Raw genomic sequence first — 22,306 nt, 5'->3', positions numbered from 1 at the left:
CAGCCTGTGTTTTTGAACTAATATTCCTGTTTAAGGGATGATAAGGAGACATTTCCTTTGGTTTGCTCACCAGTACTTCTGTGTTATTCCCAGTACAACACTCTGCCACTGAAGGCTGTCTTTAGGCATTTCTGAGAACATGGCTGAGATAACCTGATCTCTGCAGTAGAGCTTTGGGTCTCAGGTGCACACATGCATTGCAGTTCACACTCAGTAGCCTTGATCTGCAGTCTTTGCCCACTGTGGCTTTCCAAAACTGAGCCTGACCCCAGCTAGCTCTGGTGGCCAGCAAAAAAACCTCAGTGGTCTGAGTTAAAAGCAGCTGAAGAGCTGGTGTGGTGCAGAGCTGTGCCCTGGTGAGGAAGGAGAGGATTGGCAATGGAAATTCTTGGTGAAGGCAGTTCCTGAAATAGGTTTCTGTGATCCTGATCCCTTACAAGTGTCCTTGTCTTAGGCTGGTTCATGCTTGAGCAATCAGCATCCGCCTGCCATCTGTCAGAATTTCCTTCCTTTATCCTTTCCTGGAAGTGTTTCAGTAAAACCTTTGCTGGGGAGGGTAAGAGAATCTAGAATTTCTTGCAGTATTGAGGTCAGTTTTTCCTGTAGTTTCTGTAAGGACCTTTCTGTTGGCTTTTCTTGAGGGTAGCCACTATAGGTCTGTATACATGCTGGAAGGAGTGCTGATTTGTACCCAGCAGGAGCTGAGCTTCTAGTTCACAGCTCTGCCTTTCTGAAGAGATTAACACATTATTTATGCCCTGATACCTTGCAGGGTGACCACCCCTTCTGCTTTCCAGAATATATATTCACAGGGGGCTGGTTCCCAGCATGCAGAAGAGAGCCACAGCTTCATTCTGCACAGCCCATGCTCCCAAGTGATTGCTGGACTCTGTGGTAATTTAATATAATTGGAATTTGTAGGGCAGAAATGGCTGCAGACTTTGGCTGTCATAATTAAAATTGTTATTAAAGGCAATAATGCAGTGATTAAATTTATCCCTAGGGTATTTTGGCAACACACTAATACCTTTGGTTGTTATCCAGTATTTGGAGCAAAACATGTTGAATTAGATTAAAACCCAAGATGCATTGGCTCGGGACATCTGGTTCTTGCATCGTTCCTTGGTGTTGCTGGTCAGCAGTGTAGTTCAAAAGAAGGTCAAAATTTTTGTGAGGCCAGGGAAAAAAGGCAGTTAGGATGCACTGAAGTGGAATGGGAGGTGGAGTTTCTTAGATGTCTGGGGTTTTTTTTTAAGATACTCAGCTTTCTGGACTGGTCAGCTTTGTTTTCCTGGTCTCTAGTCACAGCTTTCACTAGAAGTGACATGTTGATTCCAGAGCTGGTGGGATGGGAGATGACTGCTGTTACCTGATAACAGGAAAGGGAAATTTTGCTGGGAATACAATGAATAGTGGTTATTTTGCTGTTTAGACATCTTGCTTAAGTTTAGCTTGGTGCTTTATTTGACTTGCTGAGAATCCCAGCATTGAAAACCCTTCCCTTGGGAGAGCAGAGCTGGGAGGAGAGAAAAAAAAAATTATTGCTTTGTCTCAGGGCTTGACATAGACATCTCTGATAAATAGTTGGAAAAACATTCCACAAGATCTGGTGAAAAGAGCATGTGGCAGCCAAGCTGTTTCAGATGCAGCACACAAATCCATGCTGGTTTTTGAAGCCAGTCTATAGTGCATGACATAGTGCAATAAAATGAATGCTGATCAGAGTTTCTTTTCAGCTGAGCTTTTTCCTAGCTGAGCCTTTTCCTAACCCTGTCTCATTATTTTCTTTATCGTAACAACTGCCAGCCTTGGTGGGGTTTAAAATAGAGAAAATCTCAAGCATTCAAACAACAGTCCTTGTCTTCCTCCTGATGAGCTGCAGCCTGGATAATGAACACTGAACAATGATAAGAACATGTAAATAATCTCTCCCTCTTCATAAACACATCAGATAGTAAAGCACAGGTGGGAGAGCTGTTAACAAGAAAGGTGAAAGAGTCAGGCTTCTGATGGATAAGTAAACAGTAAGTTCAAGCATAAGCTTTTTATCCTTCTGAGTCTCCACCTTCTCTCCCTAGGTATTAGATGCAAAATAAGCACAGTGTTCTGAGGTCAGCCCTACCCACAGGGAGCCTTCCCCTCCCCTTCCCCTGCTGAACAGCTGCTGAACTTGGGTTTGCTCTGTCTGGGCTGGAAGTTGCTAAGAGCAGGTCAGGAGGAGGTGCACAATCACTGGTATGGGTTGTGACACCTTGGCAGTCACCTAGAAAAGTGGGTTGTACCCTGGCTGAGGAAAACAAACAGGTCTGTAAGGACTTTGGTGGCTTATGAGAAAGCTTTCTGCTAGGGAACAGCACACACAAAAACAGCAGAAAGGAGGCTGCTGGAACATTATGGGAATTGGAAGCTGCTTTAACAGGACATCAGACCCCCTGTTTACTATCACGTAGGTATTGCTTACTCTTCCTCCACCCCCTCCCCAAGGCTTTATTTAAAGATACACTTTTACTGTGTGAGACTTGTATGAACTGACCTGGGTGTTCTCTGGGGGAAGCAGGTGGGTTATAAGTGGCTCAGTTAGTAATGAAAATTAAGAGGCTCTCCTGCTCTGCTTGATGATATTTGTAGGAGGGCTCCCCATGCTCTGTGTAGGCAATGGGGTGAAGTTGCTAAATCCATATTGGTCCTGATATGACAGCCTTCTGGTGGAGCAGAGCTTTATACAATGTGAACATCAACAGATGAATTTGTTTTACCTTATTTTGTTCTTCCAGAGTCCTCGTGAGTCCTCGACAGAATCTGACTCGCATCACATTAAAAGGAACTTTCCAGGGGGCTAAAGTAGTCCGTGGCCCTGACTGGGAGTGGGGTAACCAGGATGGTAAGCTGCTTTTGAGAAGTTCTGTAAAACACCATTGAATTTTTGTTTGTCTGTTTGTTCTTTTTGCCAGATTACTGCTTGAAAATGCATGTGCTGAGCAGTAGCTTCTAGGGGAGCTGTTCTGATGATGCAGTTTGCTGTTCTTTAGAGTATTAAATATTTGTTTTCATGTATTTGTTTAAAAACATGTCTGAGGTAGACTGCATGCAGTAATTCAGACCAGAGGAAGGAACTTTTGCTGCTCCTATGTCATAGATGAGAAAATTCAGATCTTGTACAGAACTATAAATGTACACCATATAACAAGAAATTAAAGACTGATCTTCCATTCACAGTGGGAATAAGGTTTCTCTGTGTACAGTGCTCCTTTTTCCTTTGGAGTTCTTTGGAATACCCTTATTTGCACACTTCCAAGAGGAGTGAAGAGAAATACTCTATAAGGAGTGTTTGACATGGAGCATTAACTCTTTGCTGTGGTTGCTGGAGAATGGTTTCTGCTTTCTGAATGGATTATAACTTCAGGCTTAAAATGGAAAGGGACAAAAATGCCTTTTTTAGAGCTGCTCTTGGGGTACAGTGACTGTGTTTAATTCAGTGATACCATTTTCTGTGTTAACACTATAGGGTAAAGGAAACTTTTTTGTCCACTTCTTATCCAGAGCCTTGTATAGACTGTAATGTTTCCAGCTTCTTTTGTCCCTTAATAATGAAGTTATAAGACCAAAGGTTTCCAGTGTGGCCTCCACCATTTATTGCAGCTCTGTGTTGAGTGGAGGGCATAGATGCTTCCAGAGTCTGAGAGCAAAAGAAGCTTATGCTCAGTCCAGCTTATCCATCCTTTGGAGATCAGGTCAACATTTACATGTCTGAGACTTGTGTTGCTTACTCTGATTGTGACCTGAAATCACTTTTATGTGCCAGGCAGGTGAGGAGGAACCTTAGGCCAGCCCCTCAGGTGGTCTCTAGTGAGTACTGACTGGTTTGTGGTGGAACTGCCCCCATCCACAGCCATTTACTCTAACACATAACTCCATTTCCATTTAAGGAGGTAACACGTAAATAGTGGTAATAAATAACCTTGTAAACTCTGCAATAGGGTCATGGTAAATTTATATATTGATCATGTGGTCTTGTGTGGCTGGAAAGGGCAATAGCAGCTGGTTGGGAAATCTGATTGAATGGCCTCTGTCTATTCAGTGCTCTTACTGCTTGAAGTCCTTTGCAGAAATCAGCACTGAGTGCAAAATTTGACAGTGTTGGAGGTTTTTTTCTCTGCTGAGGTCAAGGTGGGCCCTGGCAGATGAAGAGAAGTAGCAGAACAAACTGTAATTGATGTTTTTCCACCTCGTCGGTGTTGAGGAGAGATTCAAGATCTTGGTTGGATTTTAAAATGCTGCTGTGTTTTTATCTTGCCACAGTGTGGTGCCGTGACACCGTGTCACCTCTCTAGGGCAGTGTTTCTGCACACCAGGAGAGGAATGGCTGCTGCCACAGAAATCAGCTTTTCTCTATTTGTATTCCAGAATAATTGGCTGGCTGGCCCTCACTGAGCTTAACATAGAGATTCTGTCCTAGTTGGTCAAACTGAGTTTGTCTTATGGGTTAATTTCCTTAATTAAAAAGGTGACCAAGATCTCTTGTGTGCTGACTTTTGGCTCCCTACTCCTCTGTGGTAAATAGTTGGAGCAATGAAAAAAATCTTTTTTTGTTTTGCTTAGTTAAAATTAAAATGCCATTAAAGCATCAGTAAACATCCCAAGGTCAGGTTAGTTTCTATGTATCTATTCCTCTCAGTGAAAATGCAAGCTGGATGGTTTTTCCCTCTTTCCCTCAGGTGGTGAAGGTAAAACTGGACGTGTGGTTGATATTCGTGGCTGGGATGTGGAGACAGGACGCAGCGTGGCCAGTGTCACCTGGGCTGATGGCACCACAAATGTCTACAGAGTTGGACACAAGGGAAAGGTGGACCTGAAATGTACTGTGGAGGCACCTGGTGGCTTTTACTACAAAGAGCATCTCCCAAAATTAGGTGTGTAGAGACAAATCTTCTCTTGAGAAATTCTGTTTCCTGACACTGCTGCTGTTTCCTGACACTGAATCCATTTCACTTGGAAGACAGAAAAATCAGCAGAGGATTCAACCCAGTCTTGGTTTTGTTAATCCAGAGATTTTCATTCTTTAGGCAAGAAGTGGTCCAGCTGGTTTTCACTGTGCTTTTGGAGTGAAAATATTTTGTTCAGGTGGACCAAAGGGTGTCCTGAAGGTGAATGTGACAAAAGGAAGATTTCTCCCAGCAGGGAGATGACAAAGTCATGAAAAAAAGTGATGTCTGTACTGGCAACTTGCTGCAATCCACCCTTCCTCTTAGCTCTAAAGAAACCAAGGAAACTGCATGTTATTTTTGGACTTAGAAGATTTTTTTTATTAAGGTGTAATTTTTTTTTTATTTTTAATGAGGTGCAGGCCCCATCTTTTGCTCCCCTGAAGGAAAACAGAGAGGTCTGTTCTTGAGTTTGCAGCAGCAGAATCAGGCCCTTCTTGTTCTTTTCTTTTCCTGAGCAGCTTGGCAAGAGGATCAGGGAAGGGGAGGGCTGGCTGGGGAGCTTATTTCCAAGGCTCCATGGGAAGGCCAGGGGGGTGAAGCACTGCCCACAGCAAGCTATGTGGCTGCCTGTGGAAGAGCACTTATTTTGGATACTGTGTGGGTGTGTCTGCTGAGCTGCAGTTGTGGGTGACCAAGCTGCTAAGAACAGCTCCTGGTGTCTGAGATAAGAGGCATCATTCAAAGGCATTCCCTTCTCTGGGAAGGGACCAAATTGTGTCTTGGTAGAACTGCCTGGTGTTTAACCCAGATCTGTACCCAGTTAGAGCTGAATCCTCTTGATCTCTCCATGTAGGGCTGCCCCATGGGGTATGTAGGGGACACTCCCCAGCAAAACAAGAGATTTACACCATTCTGCCCCAGTTAAACCAAATGAGACACAAAGCCTTTTACTGCATCATGCATGTATGTGGGTTGTGTTGTTCCTCTCTTCAGGAAAACCAGCTGAGCTGCAGAGGAAAGAAAGCACAGACAGGCATCCATTCCAGCATGGGGACAAGGTGAAGTGCCTGCTGGACATTGACATCTTGAGGGAGATGCAGGAGGGCCATGGTGGCTGGAATCCTAAAATGGCTGAGGTATGCTTCTGCCCTCTCCTCTTCCCTCAGTAATTATCAGTCACTGTCTCAGTTCACATAAGTAGGCACTGGCTAGGGAATTGCCAGAACATCTTTGTATAACATGTTACTTTCTATATTTGTGTTGTGTTTACTGAGTCTCAAATACAAATTCTTTACCAATAGGACACTGGAGTCAGATTTATTTTTAGGCTCAGATAAATCTGTGTTGCATGGGAGTTGCCTTGTGGAGCCCTGCATAATTTCTAAGAGTTTACAATGGGTCAGAAGAGTTGATCAAAAGTCTTGGGAGACAGGGCAAACAACTAATGGTTGTTTTGTTTGGTTTTAAATGAGCCATGGATCTTTTCCTTGGAGCTCTGGATCCATTCCCTGTTTGGCTTCTTTTGTCCTGTGCATTACTGCTAATAGAAGTTGTGTTTTGTCAACAGTGGGCTCTGCCCCTGGCCAGGGCTAAAATTTCTCTGCCTGTATGATTTTCTTGGAGCTTAGCCTGTTGTCTTTAGTTGGAACAGCTATCAGTCTGTTGTCTAAAGAAACCTCAGATAGAAGAAAAGGTAGAAATGACAGCTGTTACTGTCCATAGCATCTCAGGGGCTATCATGGAATGAAGTCTCCAGGGAGTTGTTAACCCCCTTCTCCTCCAACATGCTGCTCCTTTAGAGGTTCTCCCTAAGCAGCCTTTCCCTCCTCTTCCCAAACAACAATGCACCTCAGTTAGAGTAGGTTTGGGAGCACTGTTAGTCTGTGAATTGGACACGTTGAGTACTTTAGTCACCTATGCATTAGACACCTCCTTCCCCCACTATTAAGCAATGTGATTTATTTAGGGGGTTTCTCCTTTTTTTTTTTTTTTCTCTTCCCCTATCAAAAGTTCATTGGCCAGACAGGGACTGTGCACAGAATCACAGACAGAGGGGACGTGAGGGTCCAGTTCAACAGTGAGACCCGCTGGACTTTCCATCCTGGAGCTCTGACTAAGGTAGGTGCTGGCAGGGGAGCTTGGCCAGAAGGAGAGATGCTGCAGGGCAAAGCTGTCAACATAGCCAGCTGTGTGAGAGAGGACACAGGGTGTCTCAAGCAAGGATTTCCTGCAAGGCAGCAGAGCTCAGGCAGGTGGTTGCAGACAGTGGGAGCCGGGCTCTTGGGTTTTATGAACCTTTGCATTTCAAAAGTGTGAGCTCTTCAGGTAAATCCTCAATTTCAGCTGCTTTGATAAGAGTGCTAACAGCAGACCTACAGTAGCTCATCCTCCTGCAGCCATCCTTCATCTGTGATGAACCTTCTTCCACATAATTTCCATTTGATTTTGTTTGCTTCTTGTGTCTTCCTGTTATTCTCCTTTTTGCATCTTTCCTCATCTTGCCTCTCTCTGATTCTTCTGCATGACCTGAGTCTTTAATCCAGCTCTTCTAATTTTGTGTCTGCATTTCTAAAGCTCATAGCTCTGGCTTTCCCCAGGGGCTTGAGGGCTTGAAATGTGGATGATTAGAAACAGGCCTAATAGGTAAAGAAGGGGCTGCTGGAAGACTATAAAATTCTGAACGAGCTGAACAAGGTCACAATGCTAAAATCTCCAGCTCCAGTGGAAAATGCAGTGTCAGACTGTTTTGCACAGAATTAGTCTGCCTTGAAAAGTGTGTTTTGACAGTGCTCCCTTCTTAGCTCAGTGAGCAGAGTGAGCATCTGGCAAATTACCAGTCCAGATAAGCTCTGGTTTATCTTTTCTGTTTTTAATAACAAACAGATTGAACTTTCTTATTCAAGTGAATTGAAGTTTCCTGTTCCAAGTCAGGTAGAGTGAGGAGATGGGTCTAGGAAGGTTCCATGGGTACTTTATTCTGGTAATAATTACAAATGCTTTGGAGAAGAAAGAAAAGACAAATACTCTGTCCCAAGTTGTTTCCTTTTTTAAATGTGCACTTGGCTTAAAACAGAAACACCCCAGCCCTTGGGCTGTGTTTATTTTTCAGTGCAGTGCTTACAGACTTCTTGGTAGTCGTGCTTATGTTTGTAATGCCATGGGTTTTGAGTCAGTGGCCTTGTTAGGTTGGGCTGTCTGAGGGGGGGAGTGGGGTGGAGGGGATGATTTGGCTGGTTTGGCTTGGTGTTTTTGCAGCTTCATCCCCAAAAGGCTTATGACTTTCTTTTTCTTGTAGCTCAACACCTTTTGGGTTGGTGATGTTGTCCGGGTGATAGATGATATGGACACAGTGAAGAGGTTCCAACCTGGTCATGGGGAGTGGACAGATGAGATGGCTCCTGTGAGTGTGCACCAGCTCCAGGACACTCCAGTAACTTCCTGAGTTTTCCCAAGCAGTAGTGACTGGGCTTGCATTGCCCTCCAGGGTTCCTGCTGGTCAGTGAGTGGCACAGAGCTTCCTGGGACTGCTGAGGCCTTGCCAAATCAGTGTTTCCTGCTGCTATTGGCTGCTGGCCCTGTGGCCCTCTTGCAGCACCCAAAGCCAAGTGGGTAGGTGGGGAGTTGGAGAAAGGATCTGGCTACCAGTAAGTCAGACAAGAGGTTTGACTGTTCAAAGTGAACAGCCCCTCCTGTGCCATCCCTAATCCTCTGGAAGGAGGCAGGAAAGTGTCTGAGTGGAAAAATGGTCTGATGAGACCAGTATGGCTAAAACACAGAACACAGCTGTCCTGCAGGAGCAGTGAAATGCACAGAGCAAACCTTTCCTAGTCCCCATTTTATCAGTTCTCTCAGGGTTCTTCAGACCATATTTTGTTGTTTCACCACCTTCCCCTCCAGACATTTGCACTGTGTCTGGGAAACCCTCCTGATGTAAGACCAGTGATAGAGAAACTGCTGAGAACCCTCTGGTGTCCTTGCAAAGTGGGACCTGTCTGTGAGTGTGTCACTGGTCAGTGCTTCTTTCCACAGAGCAGGAGTGCCACCTCTTAAAAGCATTGCACTGGCTCTGAGATGCAAAGCATCCTGCACATTGCCTTTTATAAAATGATTTCTTTCTTTTCCTTGCAGACCCTGGGGCACATTGGGAAGGTGATCAAGGTCTATGGGGATGGAGATCTGAGGGTGTCAGTGGGAGGGCAGTCCTGGACCTTTAACCCAGCGTGCCTGACGTCCTACCAGAGAGAGGAGGAAGCAAACCTCATGACAACAGAGAATGCAAAGGAATCAAAAAGTAAGAGAGCCTGAGCAGAAGTGTCTGGTCTCTCAGGGGTTGTGAAATAGCTGCAGCAACACTCTTTGGACAGTGTTACACTCCAGCTGCCTGCTCTTCCCCAGAGGGAGCTCCAAAAGCAAGCTGAGTTTTAGCAGGGAATCAAAGCTGTCCTTAACAGGAAAACACAGAATTGAGGACTGAGGAATGCTAACCATAGCTCTGCCCTAGGTTCAGCATTTGCTTTTGCCTTGACATGTCTCAATTTCCTCTTCCATCCTGCTGCATTCCACTTGTGTGGAAGTGTTGTTGAATCAATTATTATTTTGCCTGGTCCACCCCAAAACTGAATTTGGGATCACATGATGTGTAGAGGGGTGATTTTGTCTGTTTTGCACATCTGCTCATAACATTTTTTGTATCCTCACCATACTTAGTTCCTTCAGATACCAGATCATGTGGGATGGAGGACAGAGCTGCCTTGTTTTGCTGTGTAGATGTGTTTGCTCAAGTTGGACTGCAGGGACAATTTGCATATGAGCCCCAGGTTATTAACTTTGCTGTAACAAAGAACTGTAACACCTCTGTCCTCTGAGGCACTCAGAAGTCTGTAATTAGAGGGCTCAGCTGAAAGGACCTGTGTTTTTTCCTTACAGCATCCTTTCAAAAACTATGCATTCCTATTCAGTTTATTTGCTTTTTTGTAATGATTTTTCTTTGTTGGTCTCCTGCAGAGTGGTTTTATGTCTTTCTGGGTTCTCAGAACATCAGGCTTGTAAAGCAAAAGATCTGTCTGAGCCCCAGATGTGGGAAGCTCTTTGTGTGAGCTCTGTATCAGAGGTACAGCAGGCCCTTGCTGTGGTTGTCCAGTTGTGCTGTGCCAGCTGGATGCATGCACACATTTCCTCCCTGGCCCTTATAACCTGTGTCTGTTTCTCATTCCTACCAGGTACTTTGATTACTGTACTGGAGAAGCTGCTGTCCCAGAAGGCAGAATCAGAGCATGCAGGCTGCCTGGTCATTGCTGCAGCACTCAACAATGCAGCTAAAGTTCGGGAGCTCCTGCAGAAGTACCCAGACAAGGCAGGTTTTGAAGACATCCTGAATGGTTACTTTACGCTGCTTTTCTTTCAAATACTGTCATAAAATGGTAGTCAAATTGGAGAAAATAATAGATTTGTCAGGCCTAATATGAGCTTCTAACAGCTGAAAATGATTATGCTGCAATTTTGGGTTAAGTATGTATGTTAAATGTGCATATTTTTATGGCTCCAGTTTGTGGCATTAATCTGAACTAGAGGTAAGTCCTTACAGCACATTTCCAAAGCTGGCTTTTCCCAGATCTCCTGTGTGGATACTGCACCTGCAGAATTAGGGGAAGAGGTATTTCTCTATATGAAAACAGTAGCACGATGGTCAAGTATCTAAGCCTCTGAAAAGAGAGCCATGGGTTGTGTCTGGCTAAATGTGTCTGTCCTTAGATGACCTTGCAAAATAGTTTTGTTGGAATCAGGAAGGAGAAAAGCTGCCCAGATCTTAATGCTGTGCATGTCTGTGCAGTGTCTTATCTTGTGTCTGACTGGAGCAGGGAAGTGGGCTTGACTTGTTGCTGAACAATTTCTGTGCTTGCAGAATGCCAAACTGTTAGGATCACATCTACTCAGGTCACTGCTCTCCCAAACTGCCTGTGTTGGAGGCTCAGCCTCCTTCAGTGAGGGGTACAAGGCTTATAGACAAGTTAGAAAAGGAGAAGCAGAGACTGAAGTGTCCTTGGAAACCACTGGTAACAAAACATTAGTTTTGTTTAATGGGGTCTCTGGAGATTGGAGGAAATGAAGAATACCTGCAATTCTCAAATTTATCCCAGATAAGAAAGGGCCAAGAGTCAGGAATCCATTAGGTTATGAGTTATATTAATTAGATTTCTGTTTCTATTCTAAATTATATTTCTGTTCTAATAGTTATATTAATAAATCAGTTATTTCTCTTGGAGTGTTATATACTGCAAGAGGAGGCTGGATTTTTGAGGCTTATTTAGTAGTGCAAGTTGGAACTTCTTGCCAAGGCCTGTCCAGCTCAGCAGTATTGTCTCTCTTGTGTAAATGAAGGAATAACAGTGGCCTCTAATGCCTCCATGCTTAAATGATTCATCCCTCATTTTGAGTGAATCAAGGGGAATCTTGCTTCTCTTGCAGAAGCAACTGGAGTGAAAAAAACCAAACTCTTCTCCTTGCCAGTATGCTGAGGTTTTGTGAGTTCCTTCATCTCTTCTCCTCAGCCTCCCACTGATTTCAGTAGCTTCTTTTTTGTTTTTTTCCCTTTGTGTTTCATGCAGCCTCTCTTTGTTCTTCAGTCCCCTTAATTGTCAAAAAAGAAAATCTCATTGCAGCACTTCAGCACTGTGATACACCCTGCAGCCATTGTGTCCAGTGAAGTACCTGGAGTAACATAGAACAATGGGCACCTGGCATCTTCAAAGCCTTGTGCAAAGCTAATTTGATGTCCTCATGAATTCTCCTTTTGGGAAGGGAATTGTTGGCAGAGGTGTCAAGAAGCACTCTGCTCGCAGGCATAGAGGGATTTGGCATCAGAGCTGCAATTAGAGCCCTGGCTTCCAGCTCTGTTCACTCACTTCTCCTTCCTGACTAAATATACTGTCCCCTTCCCCTTCAGAAATACTCTGGGACAAGGTCAGCCTTGTAGTTGATGTACAGAAAGTGAAGCCAGGGGGGCACAGATCCTGATCAGCAGTTCTGAGCCTGCTTTAGAACAGAGCCAGGGCCTGGACACAAGGCAAGGTTTTTGCTAATCAAGGTTTCTTTGCTGTGTCTCTGCTCTTCCCATAGGTGGATGCCAAGAACCAGGGCAGAACTGCTCTGCAGATTGCCTCCTACCAGGGGCATCTGGATGTTGTGAAGATCTTGCTGCAGGCCCATGCCAATGTCAACCTGAGGGATGAGGAGGGGGACACAGCACTGCACTATGCAGCCTTTGGGTAGGGAATTGTGCTTCTTGATGTCCCTGGTACAAAACCTATCAGTGTGGTTGGGTGGTTTCTGTAAGTACATGGGTTCTGCTGAATAAGATGAAAGGTTGAGCTGTGCTGTTAGTTACCAGGGAAGAATTCATCATTAAGAGTCGGAGATTCCTGTTGATTTAAAGCAAAGAGAGAGCAGATTCTGGAGTACAAATTAGGAAGGTTTTGGTGTTGTGTTTGGTTTTTTGGTTTTTTTCAATACTAAGAGGAGGTGGGATGAGTCAAGAGCATACAGTACCAAAGAAATTCTGTTGCTTTGCAAGAGGAGGAATTTACTGTCTGCACAGAACTGAACCTAATCCCTCTTACTCTTTGCTTTTAAATCAGAAACCAAGCTGAGGTTGCCCGTGTGCTTATTGGTAAAGGAGCCAGTGCAGACCTGTTGAACAATGCAAAGTGCACAGCACTGTTTGTTGCTGTCAGCCAAGGATTCACAGAGGTGGTGCGGGCCCTCTGTGAGCTCAACTGTGATGTCAACCTCCCAGTAAGTTTGGGGTTTTGTGAGATTCGAGGGCATGTGTGTTTAGGGGTTGGGATTTTTTTTGTTTGTTTGCTTCTTTTTAACATGAGGAGCTGCTTTTCTGTCTTACACCATTTGATGCTGCTTAGAATTTGAAGCTCATTCTCTTAAAATGCACTGCTGGGAGGTGCATTTCTCTAGGCTGAGCTGTTTCATTTGGCACTCTGAGGTAATTAACCTGTGTCCTGCTTCCTGATCCCTGTGCAGGATTCCCAGGGAGACACCCCACTGCATTATGCTATCACTGCAGATTACAAAGTCCTTATTGAGATTCTCACTGAAGTACCCAACATTGACTTCACTGTCCAGAATTGTCAAGGCTTCAATCTGCTCCACTTTTCTGCTCTAAAAGGCAACAAGCTGTAAGTGACCTTTTTCTTATTTTTACTGTTTTTACCACATGTTAACTCGTGCTTGCTGCTTTAACAGGAAGATGGTAGCAGATGTAGTTCTAGATAGCTAGGAAGGAAATGGTTGGTTACACATTCCTTGGGTATAGAGATGGCTGGGTGTAGCTGTTGCCCTCCTTCCCTCCTCCATGCATTCACAGAAAACTGCTGCCTGCTTTCCCTGTTCTATCCAGCTTGGCTGGGAAATCTGTCTGCTTCCAGATAGTGTCCTTAGATGTTTGGGTTCCCAGATGGAAGGACAGAAGAAGGTCTGTAGTAAACAGTACTTGAAAAGACTCTGTCTAACTGAGAGCCTCTGGAATCCTTCCAAGGATAAATCTGCTCATTATTTCCCTAGCAGTGTGAGTTTACCCTGCTTTATTAAATGATAACTGAGAGCTTTTGTTTTAGTCTTGTAATTCAGTCTGTGAGCATCACAGGTGCCAGCTCCTGCCTACTAAAACATGAATATTCAGAACTACTGAGCAGAAGAGACAGGCCTGTCCCTTCCTGATAAAGTAACTCTTGCATCTCTGTTCACCTCCAACACTAGAGCCATAAAGAAGATTCTGGCAAGAGCTCGGCAGCTGGTTGACTCCAAAAAGGAAGATGGCTTCACTGCCCTGCACCTTGCTGCTCTCAATAATCACAAAGAAGTGGCAGAAATTCTCATCAAAGAGGTAAGAAACAAAACCATACCACCAACAGAACCTCCCATCTGTCCCACTCCCCAAACTCCCACATTTCCTAAGCACAACCGAGTTCATACCTGGGACTCACAGGAAGTTCTCAGTCTTTTTGAAGAGCTGGCGTTTTTTGGAGACTTTTGAAGAACGGAGCATTACTTGGGGATATTTTCCTTTGACACAGGCTGTAGAAAAGGAAGATACCAGCACTCCTGGGTTTTGTTTCTTCTTAGTGGTTTGTTTCCTAAATCTCTCCATCTTTACAAGTGGCTGCAAACACTCCAGCAAGGCTTCAGTGGATTTACAAATGAATGCAGCAGAGGAGCCCTGCCTGTGAGCACTATGCAGTGCTGTGCTTGCTTTGTTTCTGGCACAGTCACTGCATTCCCACAGCCATGTCTCTAGAGGCTCTGTCTCTAACCCTTGCTGCCTTCCCCCTGCAGGTTTGGCAGAGGTGCAGTGGTTCAGATCTGAGCAGGTTTTCCTCTTTGCTCTGAAGAGGGGAAATCAAAGTGCAGCAGACAGCAAGGAATCAGTGTCCATGACTGTTTGCTTGGAGTATGCCTGGATTTGTTTGTGTCAGGGAGGTGATGAGTTGTCATATCCAGCTCCTCACCAGGACAGTGTTATCTGTGTGTTGTCTGGGCACTTGGGTTCTGATTCTCCAGTCCTTCATCTTTGTGTTGTGCTGGCCACATGGCTTACGTGCAGAGATCCAAGAGACCATGGATCTCTTGGAGATGTCTGTACTGCTGTCCTGAAGAGTACAAACTTGACACCTGGGGCCTCAGCAAGCACCACAGCACTCTTCTTCATCCAAGCTCAGCAGCAACAACTCACCCTGGTGCCATCCTTCTCTTCAAGGGTCGCTGTGATGTCAACCTGAAGAACAACCGGAACCAGACACCGCTGCACCTGGCTGTCATCCAGGGACATGTGGGCATGGTGCAGCTGCTGGTCAGTGAGGGCAGTGATGTCAATGCTGAAGATGAAGATGGGGACACAGCCATGCACATCGCCTTGGAAAGGCAGCAGCTGATGTCTGTCATGATGGAGAAGCGGGAAGGGGAGATGGGGCTGTCCCTCCTTTCCAAGGTGAGCTGGGAGTAGGAGAAATTCTAGCACCCAGGGCAGGAAAATTCTTGATGTTGGCATGACAGAAGAGAGTGAAATCCAAGGGGGTGAAGGAAGGCAGGGAAATTGTGTAAAGGCAGTCCAGATGGAGAGCATGGAAACAAATCTCCTTCTCTGTGGGAAAGCAAGAATAGATCCTCTGAGGCCATGCTTGAATTTATAGCATGAAACTTCACATAGTCAGACGACAATTCATGCTGTCTCCCCTGGTATTTTTACTAGCATTGTGTGCTTCTTTCTTGACATGGGAAAGGTCATGAATCCAGTTGCAGAGCCAAGAGTCTTGGGTTTAATTCATGCCCCAGAACCACAGCAATTCGTTTCTGCCGTATGGCATGGAAAATATGAGGATAGCTAACCACAAACTCCCCAGTTATCTGCAGATGTAGAGCAGAATGTGAGAGGTGAGACATATCAGGCTGAGGGATAAGGGCTGTGAAGCTATCAAGCCTGAACTGGGCTTCCCCAGGTTGCTCTGTTAATCATGGATGTAAAAAGTCTTTCCTGAAAGTCTGAGATACAACTGGTACATCCTGTGGTGTCTTCATTGTACTTCCTTCTCAGTACCTGAAGAAGTGAGTGCCTGTTGCTAACATTAGTAATGATTAGCACCAGTTAGGACCAGTCTTGTACCTGGAATGCAAGATTTGAATCTGCTAGTTATGTGCTGAAGGCTTTTTGTTTTTTTTTTTTAAAAAAAAAAGAATGATAAATTGCCCATTCAAATTGTAGGTGTAAGGATTAAGATTTGTTTAGTACTTGGTACAGATCAAAGCCATAGAACAGAAACTTTTTTCTAATGAGGGTGTTTCTTAACATTTTTTAGCTGCAGTCTTTTGGCTTTCTTGGGAATGTAGAGCTGAATGTTGGAACTGCCATTGCATGTTACTTAGCACAAGAAGGAGCAGATATTAATTATGCAAATCATCGGGGAAAGGCTCCTGTAGATCTCATTACAGATGGAAGGATTCTCCAGATCGTCAAAGACTTCTCACAGAAATTCAGGTAAACCATGGCCCCTGGAAATTGGCTGCTTTCTTGCAAAATGCACTGTGGTGCCACTGCCTGCAGCTGGTGTTCCAGGAGGGATGAAGCATCTTTCAGGCACTGTGGGTATCAGTCTGAGCACCTCCTGTTTCAGCTGGAGCTGGTTGCTGTGTTTCTGGAGCCGTTGTTTAAGGGTGGATTCTGTCATCTGAAAGAGTTGAGAAAAACAGATTAATGCTGCTCTGTGCAAACTCAGCTGCTTAGAGAGCCCTGAGGCAGTCTGAGAAGCCTGGCCACTGAAGCCAAGAGTAACTTCTCTCTTGCCGAGTAATTTTGGGTTCTGTTTTACTTTCATTGGATTCTGCAGTCACAGGCATTTAAAGTCTAAACAGAGAGGTGAGTGCAACAAAAGAATGGGCACCAGAATCCACAGAATTTATTTCAGAGCTAGATAAATTCTTGTTTTTCAGCTGATAAGAGAAATAGCTGAGAGAATGCCAAAGGGAGAGAAGCAAGTCAAAGATGGTTTCATCAGAGGTTCTGAGAAACACTTGTTTGGATTTTGACTTTGAAAACATGAAAGCAGAGTTCTGTTTGATCTGAGGGCACAGCCCTGCAGTCGTGTTACTGCTGGAGGAGGAACCATGCAGCAGCCACTCTCGTTGGCCATGCTCCTGGTTTACTGTAAATAACAGGTGAAATCTGTTCCTTTAAACATCTTCTGCAGGAGTTGTGTCAGGGGAGTATGTGTTGAATTAAGCTATTGGTATTCTTTAAGCAGAAAACCAAACATTTTTCTCAGGCTGACAATTCTCATAACAGTGGTGAGCTGGCTTATTATGCCAGGCCTGAATCTGAGGCTCTGTTATGCCAAAGGCAAACTCAGACACTCACCCCAGGCACTTCTCAGGAACATGCAAATATGAAGGATTCCTGGGGCTGCACGTTTTAAATAGCTGGCTGCTCCCAGCAGAAGATTGTACTGTCAATACCTTGCTTTTATCCTCCAAAAGAGCAGTTTCAGCTTGTGTAAATGTTAGTCGTCACTGCTCTTTCCCTCTTTTGTTAGAGGGACCCATTCAGAATCCCAACTCCTGGAAGCTGAGGTGTTCCCACAAGGGCAGTGGGGGCTCACCAGCTGGTGCTCCCTGAGCTGCATGGTCTCCATGTGGAGTGTTTGCCAGGGATCAAGGTGATGCTGTCTGGCTGTTGCAGGAGGAGCTGGAGCATGTTGCTGAAGGTTTATCTCCTGGTTCTGGTTGCAGGGAACAGCAGGTTTCCTCAGAGAACTCAGCCATCACCTGCAGCCTTCGCCGTGTGCACACCACCCCCAACACAATGACCAACCTGAGTGTCCCCAGCCTGGCAGTGCCCACAGAGTGCCTGGTCTGCTCAGAGCTGGCCCTGCTCATACATTTCTTCCCATGCCAGCACAGAATTGTATGTGAAGGTAAGGCCATTCTGGGGTTCTTCCCCTCCTTTTCTTTTTTTCCTTAAGATTTTTCTTTTGTCTTCCATCCCATAGCTTCCCTAGCTCTCATGCATCAAGAGCTGTTTAAACACAAAGCTATTGTGCTTTTTGTGACCTGAAACAGCCTCAGCATGATTTCAGCACCACCATCTTAGAGAAGATGTCCAAATCTATCTATGAAAAGCACAGAATGTTCTCACCACCTGCTTACTGGGACCCCAGGCAGCTTTGCTTGTGTTTAGAGATACCCTGGATAATTCAGAAGGAAAGCCAGATGTTTCAGTTCTAGCTGGCAGTGCTTTATCTGTCAGAAGCCTCCTGGGAAGGATTTCCCTCTTGCCTGGCCTTTGTTACTGGTTTGCATTTCAGTTGTTTTCATTGCTGCCTGCTCAACCATGTCAGCAAGTTTATCTCACAGGGCACAGGCTGACCAGAGGGAATTTGGTAAGGTCTGTGTGCCAGAGCTGCATCCCTTCCCCTCACAGCAAAGGGCTGTGTGGATCCACAGTGCAGCAGTTCCAGTGATACAGAGCACGGAGGGTTTAAATGTGGTGTCTTTGCTGCTGGCACAGGACAGCCTAAACCCAGAGAGACTGGGCTCAAGAAGAAGATGGTTACCCCATTTCTATGCAGAAGCAATTTTTTAATCATCCAGGGAGGTGCCAGGTTGTTCAAAGCTGATGTTCTTGAGTCTGTTGGTTTTTGCCCTGATTCTGGGGATCAGTGCACTTAATTGTAATCTTTTCTTGTATCATTCATGGCAGAATGCTCCAGGAGAATGAAGAAGTGCATCAAATGTCAAGTGACAATAACCAAAAAACTGAAACAAGGTACGTTTGCTGTTCCTGCTGCTAAGTGCTGTGGGGTAGGGTCCTGCATAGTGGTAGTTTGGGCAGCATCACAGAAATTTTGTGAAATAAGCATAATAAGGGAGTGTATTGTTTTGTCATTGGTGCTGGTGGTTTCTTTGTGGGGGGGGTTGCCTGTTGCTTGACCACTTTTACAGAGGAGAAGGTAGATTCTCTCATGGGCCAAGCTTTGAGGACACTTGAGGGAACTTATCCTGTCCCCGGCTTATTTTGTGTACTGAAAGCAAATCTCAGGTCCTCCTCAGTCTGTTTTCATTGGCAGCAATTTCACACTGAAAATTGGTGAGACAGGAAAAATTGTGTCTTGTGGAAGCTTTGCTTCTCCCTTGGCTGAAAGTGCAGTGCCTCCCAGGGCTGGCATGAGCCAGCTCTCCAGGAATCACTGACCTGGATTGTTTTGATAAAGCTCTCTAGCCCAGTTTCATACAGATCATCTTCTGTCCTCCTTACTTGGTGTCCAGAATGGGCAATGTTATGCCTGTCAGCAAGCTGGCAGTAGGTTTCCACTTGCCTTGGAATTGCCCATTGGAGGTTTTTCCAGAGCAGTTGTGAGAGTTGATGTTTTTTCTAGCTGAGACCAGAGCAAATGCACACAAAATGAATTGCATGTCCTGCTGTAAATGTGGACTCCTTGGTTGGAGTCAGGCTGTTGTCTTGTGTCTTGGTGCCTGCACAAGAGCATAGGGGAACCAAGAATCTGTCACCTGGCATTGGGCACACACAGCTGGCAGACAGAAATCCTCTGGGAACTCCATAATCAGAAATCAGCAAGTTTACCTGGCAGGAGGCAGAAGTTCCCCTCCCTAAACTTGCTTCACCTCTATGGACTTGAAATCACTTCTTGCACCACTGAAGTGCAACTAATTCCTGATTGCTAGGGGGAAGGGACATCCACACTGAAGTGTAAAGGTACCTATTCAGAGGTTGAGGAGCAGAAGATGGACAGTGGCTGTAATAAGCTGAAACCAGGAGGAGTCTGACCTAGGCTGGCACTTGTCCAGGTGTTGGGCTGCTTTCTTTTCAGAGTTGACCAAATGACTCTGTGCAGCTTCACGTATACAAAAGGCAACCTGAGTGATATCAAATGGTTTCTTCTTGCTTTGCCATGTGTGTCCCAAGAGACTTAACCAGAAATTTGAATCTCAAATGTGAACAGGAGGTTGAGAGAACATGGTACTGGTAGCACTGTAAGGATTCCTGGACCAGTATGGCAGAACATCAGCAGCTATCAAAGTTTTCACTTGAAGGTAGCAGCAGCATATTCCAGAACACCAAGACAGGACATCTTAGCATTTTGTTTCCTTAAAAACCTTTCAAACTAACTCAAAGGCAGCTGAGCAGCTCTGTGGAGGAAAGCAACACTGCCCAGTCTGTAAAAAGCATCATCTCAGGCTTTTAATTTGAGGAACCCCTGGATAAGGCTCAGTGAAGAGAGGTCAGTCTGAACTAACGGAGGGGCAGACTCTAAGTAAAGAGGCAGTGTGTGAGGCAGAGCCCAGCAGTGACTAACTCCCTGCTCTCCCCCCTGCAGACAGCACTGAGGTGGAGTGCAGCCCCAGCTCTGAGTCCACGGAGCAGAGGAAGCTGATGGAGGAGCTGCAGAGCCGCTACCGGCAGATGGAGGAGCGCATCACCTGCCCCATCTGCATCGATGACCAGATCAAACTGGTCTTCCAGTGTGGACATGGCTCCTGCCCAGACTGCAGCACAGCCCTCACTGTCTGCCCCATCTGCAGGCAGGCTATCCGGGAGAGGATTCAGATCTTTGTCTAAGGATGTGCTTGCTTCCCTGCCCCGTTCCCACCTCCCTCCTTTACTTCCTTTTCGTTTGCGTTTTTAGCTGAGGAGTGCTGGTCAGGCTGATGTGTTTGGCTGTCTGCAAAGCCATCCTGAGAGAGAGGGCAGCAAATACCTGATGTGACTTGGGTGGAGGGGGAAGGAGTCCCCTCTGCTTGCAGTGTCATCAGCCAAGGAGCAGAGTGTGAAGGCCAGCAGCCCCCTCCTCTTTGCTGCTGATCCATCAGAAAGACCTGAAGAACATTGACCTGTCTGCTGGAAGAGTGGAAAGAAGAGACTTTCAGACCAGAGGTGAACAGACTTCCACATTCAGGTATTTCCAAGGACATTCAGCTCTGGTGACAGTGTCATGCCTAGTGCCCCAGAGCATCAGGTCCACAGCCTGGCACTGCTCTAGAAGGAGCTGCAGAAGGAGGACAGACCTTGCACCCTGGCAAGCAACAGCACAGCCTGAGCTTGCACCTCACCTGAGCAGATCCCAGAGGAGATCAGTGGTGGTGTCAGTTCTCCCAGCTGCCTGGCAGTGGTAGGGAGGTGATGTCCTACCATAGCCTGCTCTCCACTACTGCTTTTGGGCTCAACTTGGACTGACAGAGGCAAACCTGGATGTAATGAGATCCTAAAGACAGAGTGTGTGCCTTAGAGATTAAGTAGTGAACACTGATTGGAGAAAATATGTTGTTACAACAAATATTTCTAACCTCTAAGTGACACTCTTCTTCCATATTTTTTTGGGGGGGGCACAACTGTTTGTTCAGAGACTCCTGAGCTTTCTATCCATAATGCCAAAGGCAGGTGTTAAATACTCCAATCAGAGTGTAAAGAAAATAAATAGTAATAATGAAGACATGAGAAAAATGGATTTCATTTTTGTTTCTTTGTTTTGCAGCAAAACTGAATAAAATAAAGTATCTATTTTCCTGAGCATTAAAGTGAATGTACAAACAGTAGCTGAAATATGGATCCACCTGTATTGTGTTTTCCTACTTGTCTGCCTGAAGAAATATAATGCACTGAGCCCATCCTGTAAAGTCACTAGAAGTGGCAACCTGTAGGGCTGGGGTGCTGTGTGTGTGTGTGGTGTGTGTCCTGATGACACACTGACACCCAAGCCTGCTGCTTGTTACCTATTGATAGCAATATTTTAAACAAAAAAACATTGTGTTCCTCCACTATCTTTGTTCATTAGCAAAAAGGTGATTTAATTTTCCTAGTAAGAAGGGAATTGCTGCACCACAACAGAGAAGAAGCACCAGGTCAGTGGAGCCCAAGAAACAGAAAATCACAGAAAGCCAGAAATGCTCTTGTGTACCAGGTATGATTTTGGCCAACTTTACCCCCTGAGACAGGCTCAGCTCCATGGGAGGCTGAGGCTTTGGACAAGTGAGACAGGTTCTTACCTTTCCTGGGAAGACTTCTCTTCCTTGGAGGGCCAGGATCAGAGAGCTGATGAGTGCCATGTTGGGTGAAACAGGATGAGGGGGGGGGGAAATGTTCTTCCCCTTGCTGGTTTTGCTACCAGTCAGTATTCCTGCTGGTTGTAGGGACTGAAGGGGACATCAGCAGCAGGCAAATGCTCCTTTAGAGAGGAAAGACAAATATTGTTATTAGTTCATCAGTGACTGATTTTCTGCTTGATATTTATTACCACTTGGTCTCCCACAAATGAGACAGTTCTTCCCCAAATGAGTTGGGGAGCTTGTTTTCATTGGGGCTTCTGTTATCAACAGGAGCATAGCATTGAACAGTAGTGGTTTGGAAAGGAAAAGATCTTGCTGAGTCTTTCTGGTATAAATTTCCCCCTCATTTAATTCTACTTGTTACGTGGCCATGACTGGGCTGCTGAGCTTCTGACTAGGGTCAGGACCATGCCTCTTGGGTAACACAAGGTCAGTCCAGTGCAGGCACTTGTGTGAGCTGCAGCTCCAAACTGACAGTTAAGCAAAATATTCCATTTTCTTTGCCAGCTGGAGCAAGCCCTTGTTTTCAGCTCATTTGCTATTCAGCAGACCATGGATTTTTCTAGGAACATCAGCAGATGCTGATCACGAGGGGCTGCATGATAGAAAGTGGGAGAATGGTTGAGGACGAATGAACATTCTTCATCTTTCCTTCTCTGGGGAATGTTGCTCCCTGCTACAGCAGATAAAATCCTTTTTAGTCCATGACCCACTAAAAAAAGTCCCAAGTTTTCACTGCTGTTCCCAAAGGAACTGTGCAA

The 22,306-nt window shown here is 45.4% G+C and overlaps 1 protein-coding gene across 4 annotated transcripts in view; it reads left to right on the top strand.

The window, feature by feature from the left end:
* MIB2 (mindbomb E3 ubiquitin protein ligase 2) overlaps positions 1 to 20,913 on the top strand; it is a 38,621-nt gene extending 17,708 nt beyond the window's left edge. For 2 of the 4 annotated variants that reach the window (XM_030463506.1, XM_030463507.1), the window contains 16 exons: positions 2,775 to 2,881; positions 4,716 to 4,910; positions 5,919 to 6,061; positions 6,936 to 7,043; positions 8,221 to 8,325; positions 9,054 to 9,216; positions 10,145 to 10,278; positions 12,042 to 12,190; positions 12,560 to 12,716; positions 12,960 to 13,114; positions 13,695 to 13,821; positions 14,692 to 14,922; positions 15,788 to 15,966; positions 17,214 to 17,398; positions 18,184 to 18,249; positions 19,820 to 20,913. In XM_030463506.1, the coding sequence (XP_030319366.1) occupies positions 2,775 to 2,881; positions 4,716 to 4,910; positions 5,919 to 6,061; positions 6,936 to 7,043; positions 8,221 to 8,325; positions 9,054 to 9,216; positions 10,145 to 10,278; positions 12,042 to 12,190; positions 12,560 to 12,716; positions 12,960 to 13,114; positions 13,695 to 13,821; positions 14,692 to 14,922; positions 15,788 to 15,966; positions 17,214 to 17,398; positions 18,184 to 18,249; positions 19,820 to 20,061 (2,446 nt within the window). In that variant the 3' untranslated portion in view covers positions 20,062 to 20,913. Of the gene's footprint in view, positions 1 to 2,244; positions 2,447 to 2,774; positions 2,882 to 4,715; positions 4,911 to 5,918; positions 6,062 to 6,935; positions 7,044 to 8,220; positions 8,326 to 9,053; positions 9,217 to 10,144; positions 10,279 to 12,041; positions 12,191 to 12,559; positions 12,717 to 12,959; positions 13,115 to 13,694; positions 13,822 to 14,691; positions 14,923 to 15,787; positions 15,967 to 17,213; positions 17,399 to 18,183; positions 18,250 to 19,819 lie in introns of those variants that run through there. The other 2 variants (XM_030463510.1, XM_030463509.1) reach the window with 2 other exon arrangements.
* Positions 20,914 to 22,306: the final 1,393 nt, after the last annotated feature.

Source organism: Calypte anna, chromosome 21 (assembly GCF_003957555.1).
Source record: "Calypte anna isolate BGI_N300 chromosome 21, bCalAnn1_v1.p, whole genome shotgun sequence".
Taxonomy (NCBI): Eukaryota; Metazoa; Chordata; class Aves; order Apodiformes; family Trochilidae; genus Calypte; species Calypte anna.
Note: the sequence above shows the minus strand (reverse complement) of the source record. Positions and strands in the feature narration are given on the sequence as shown.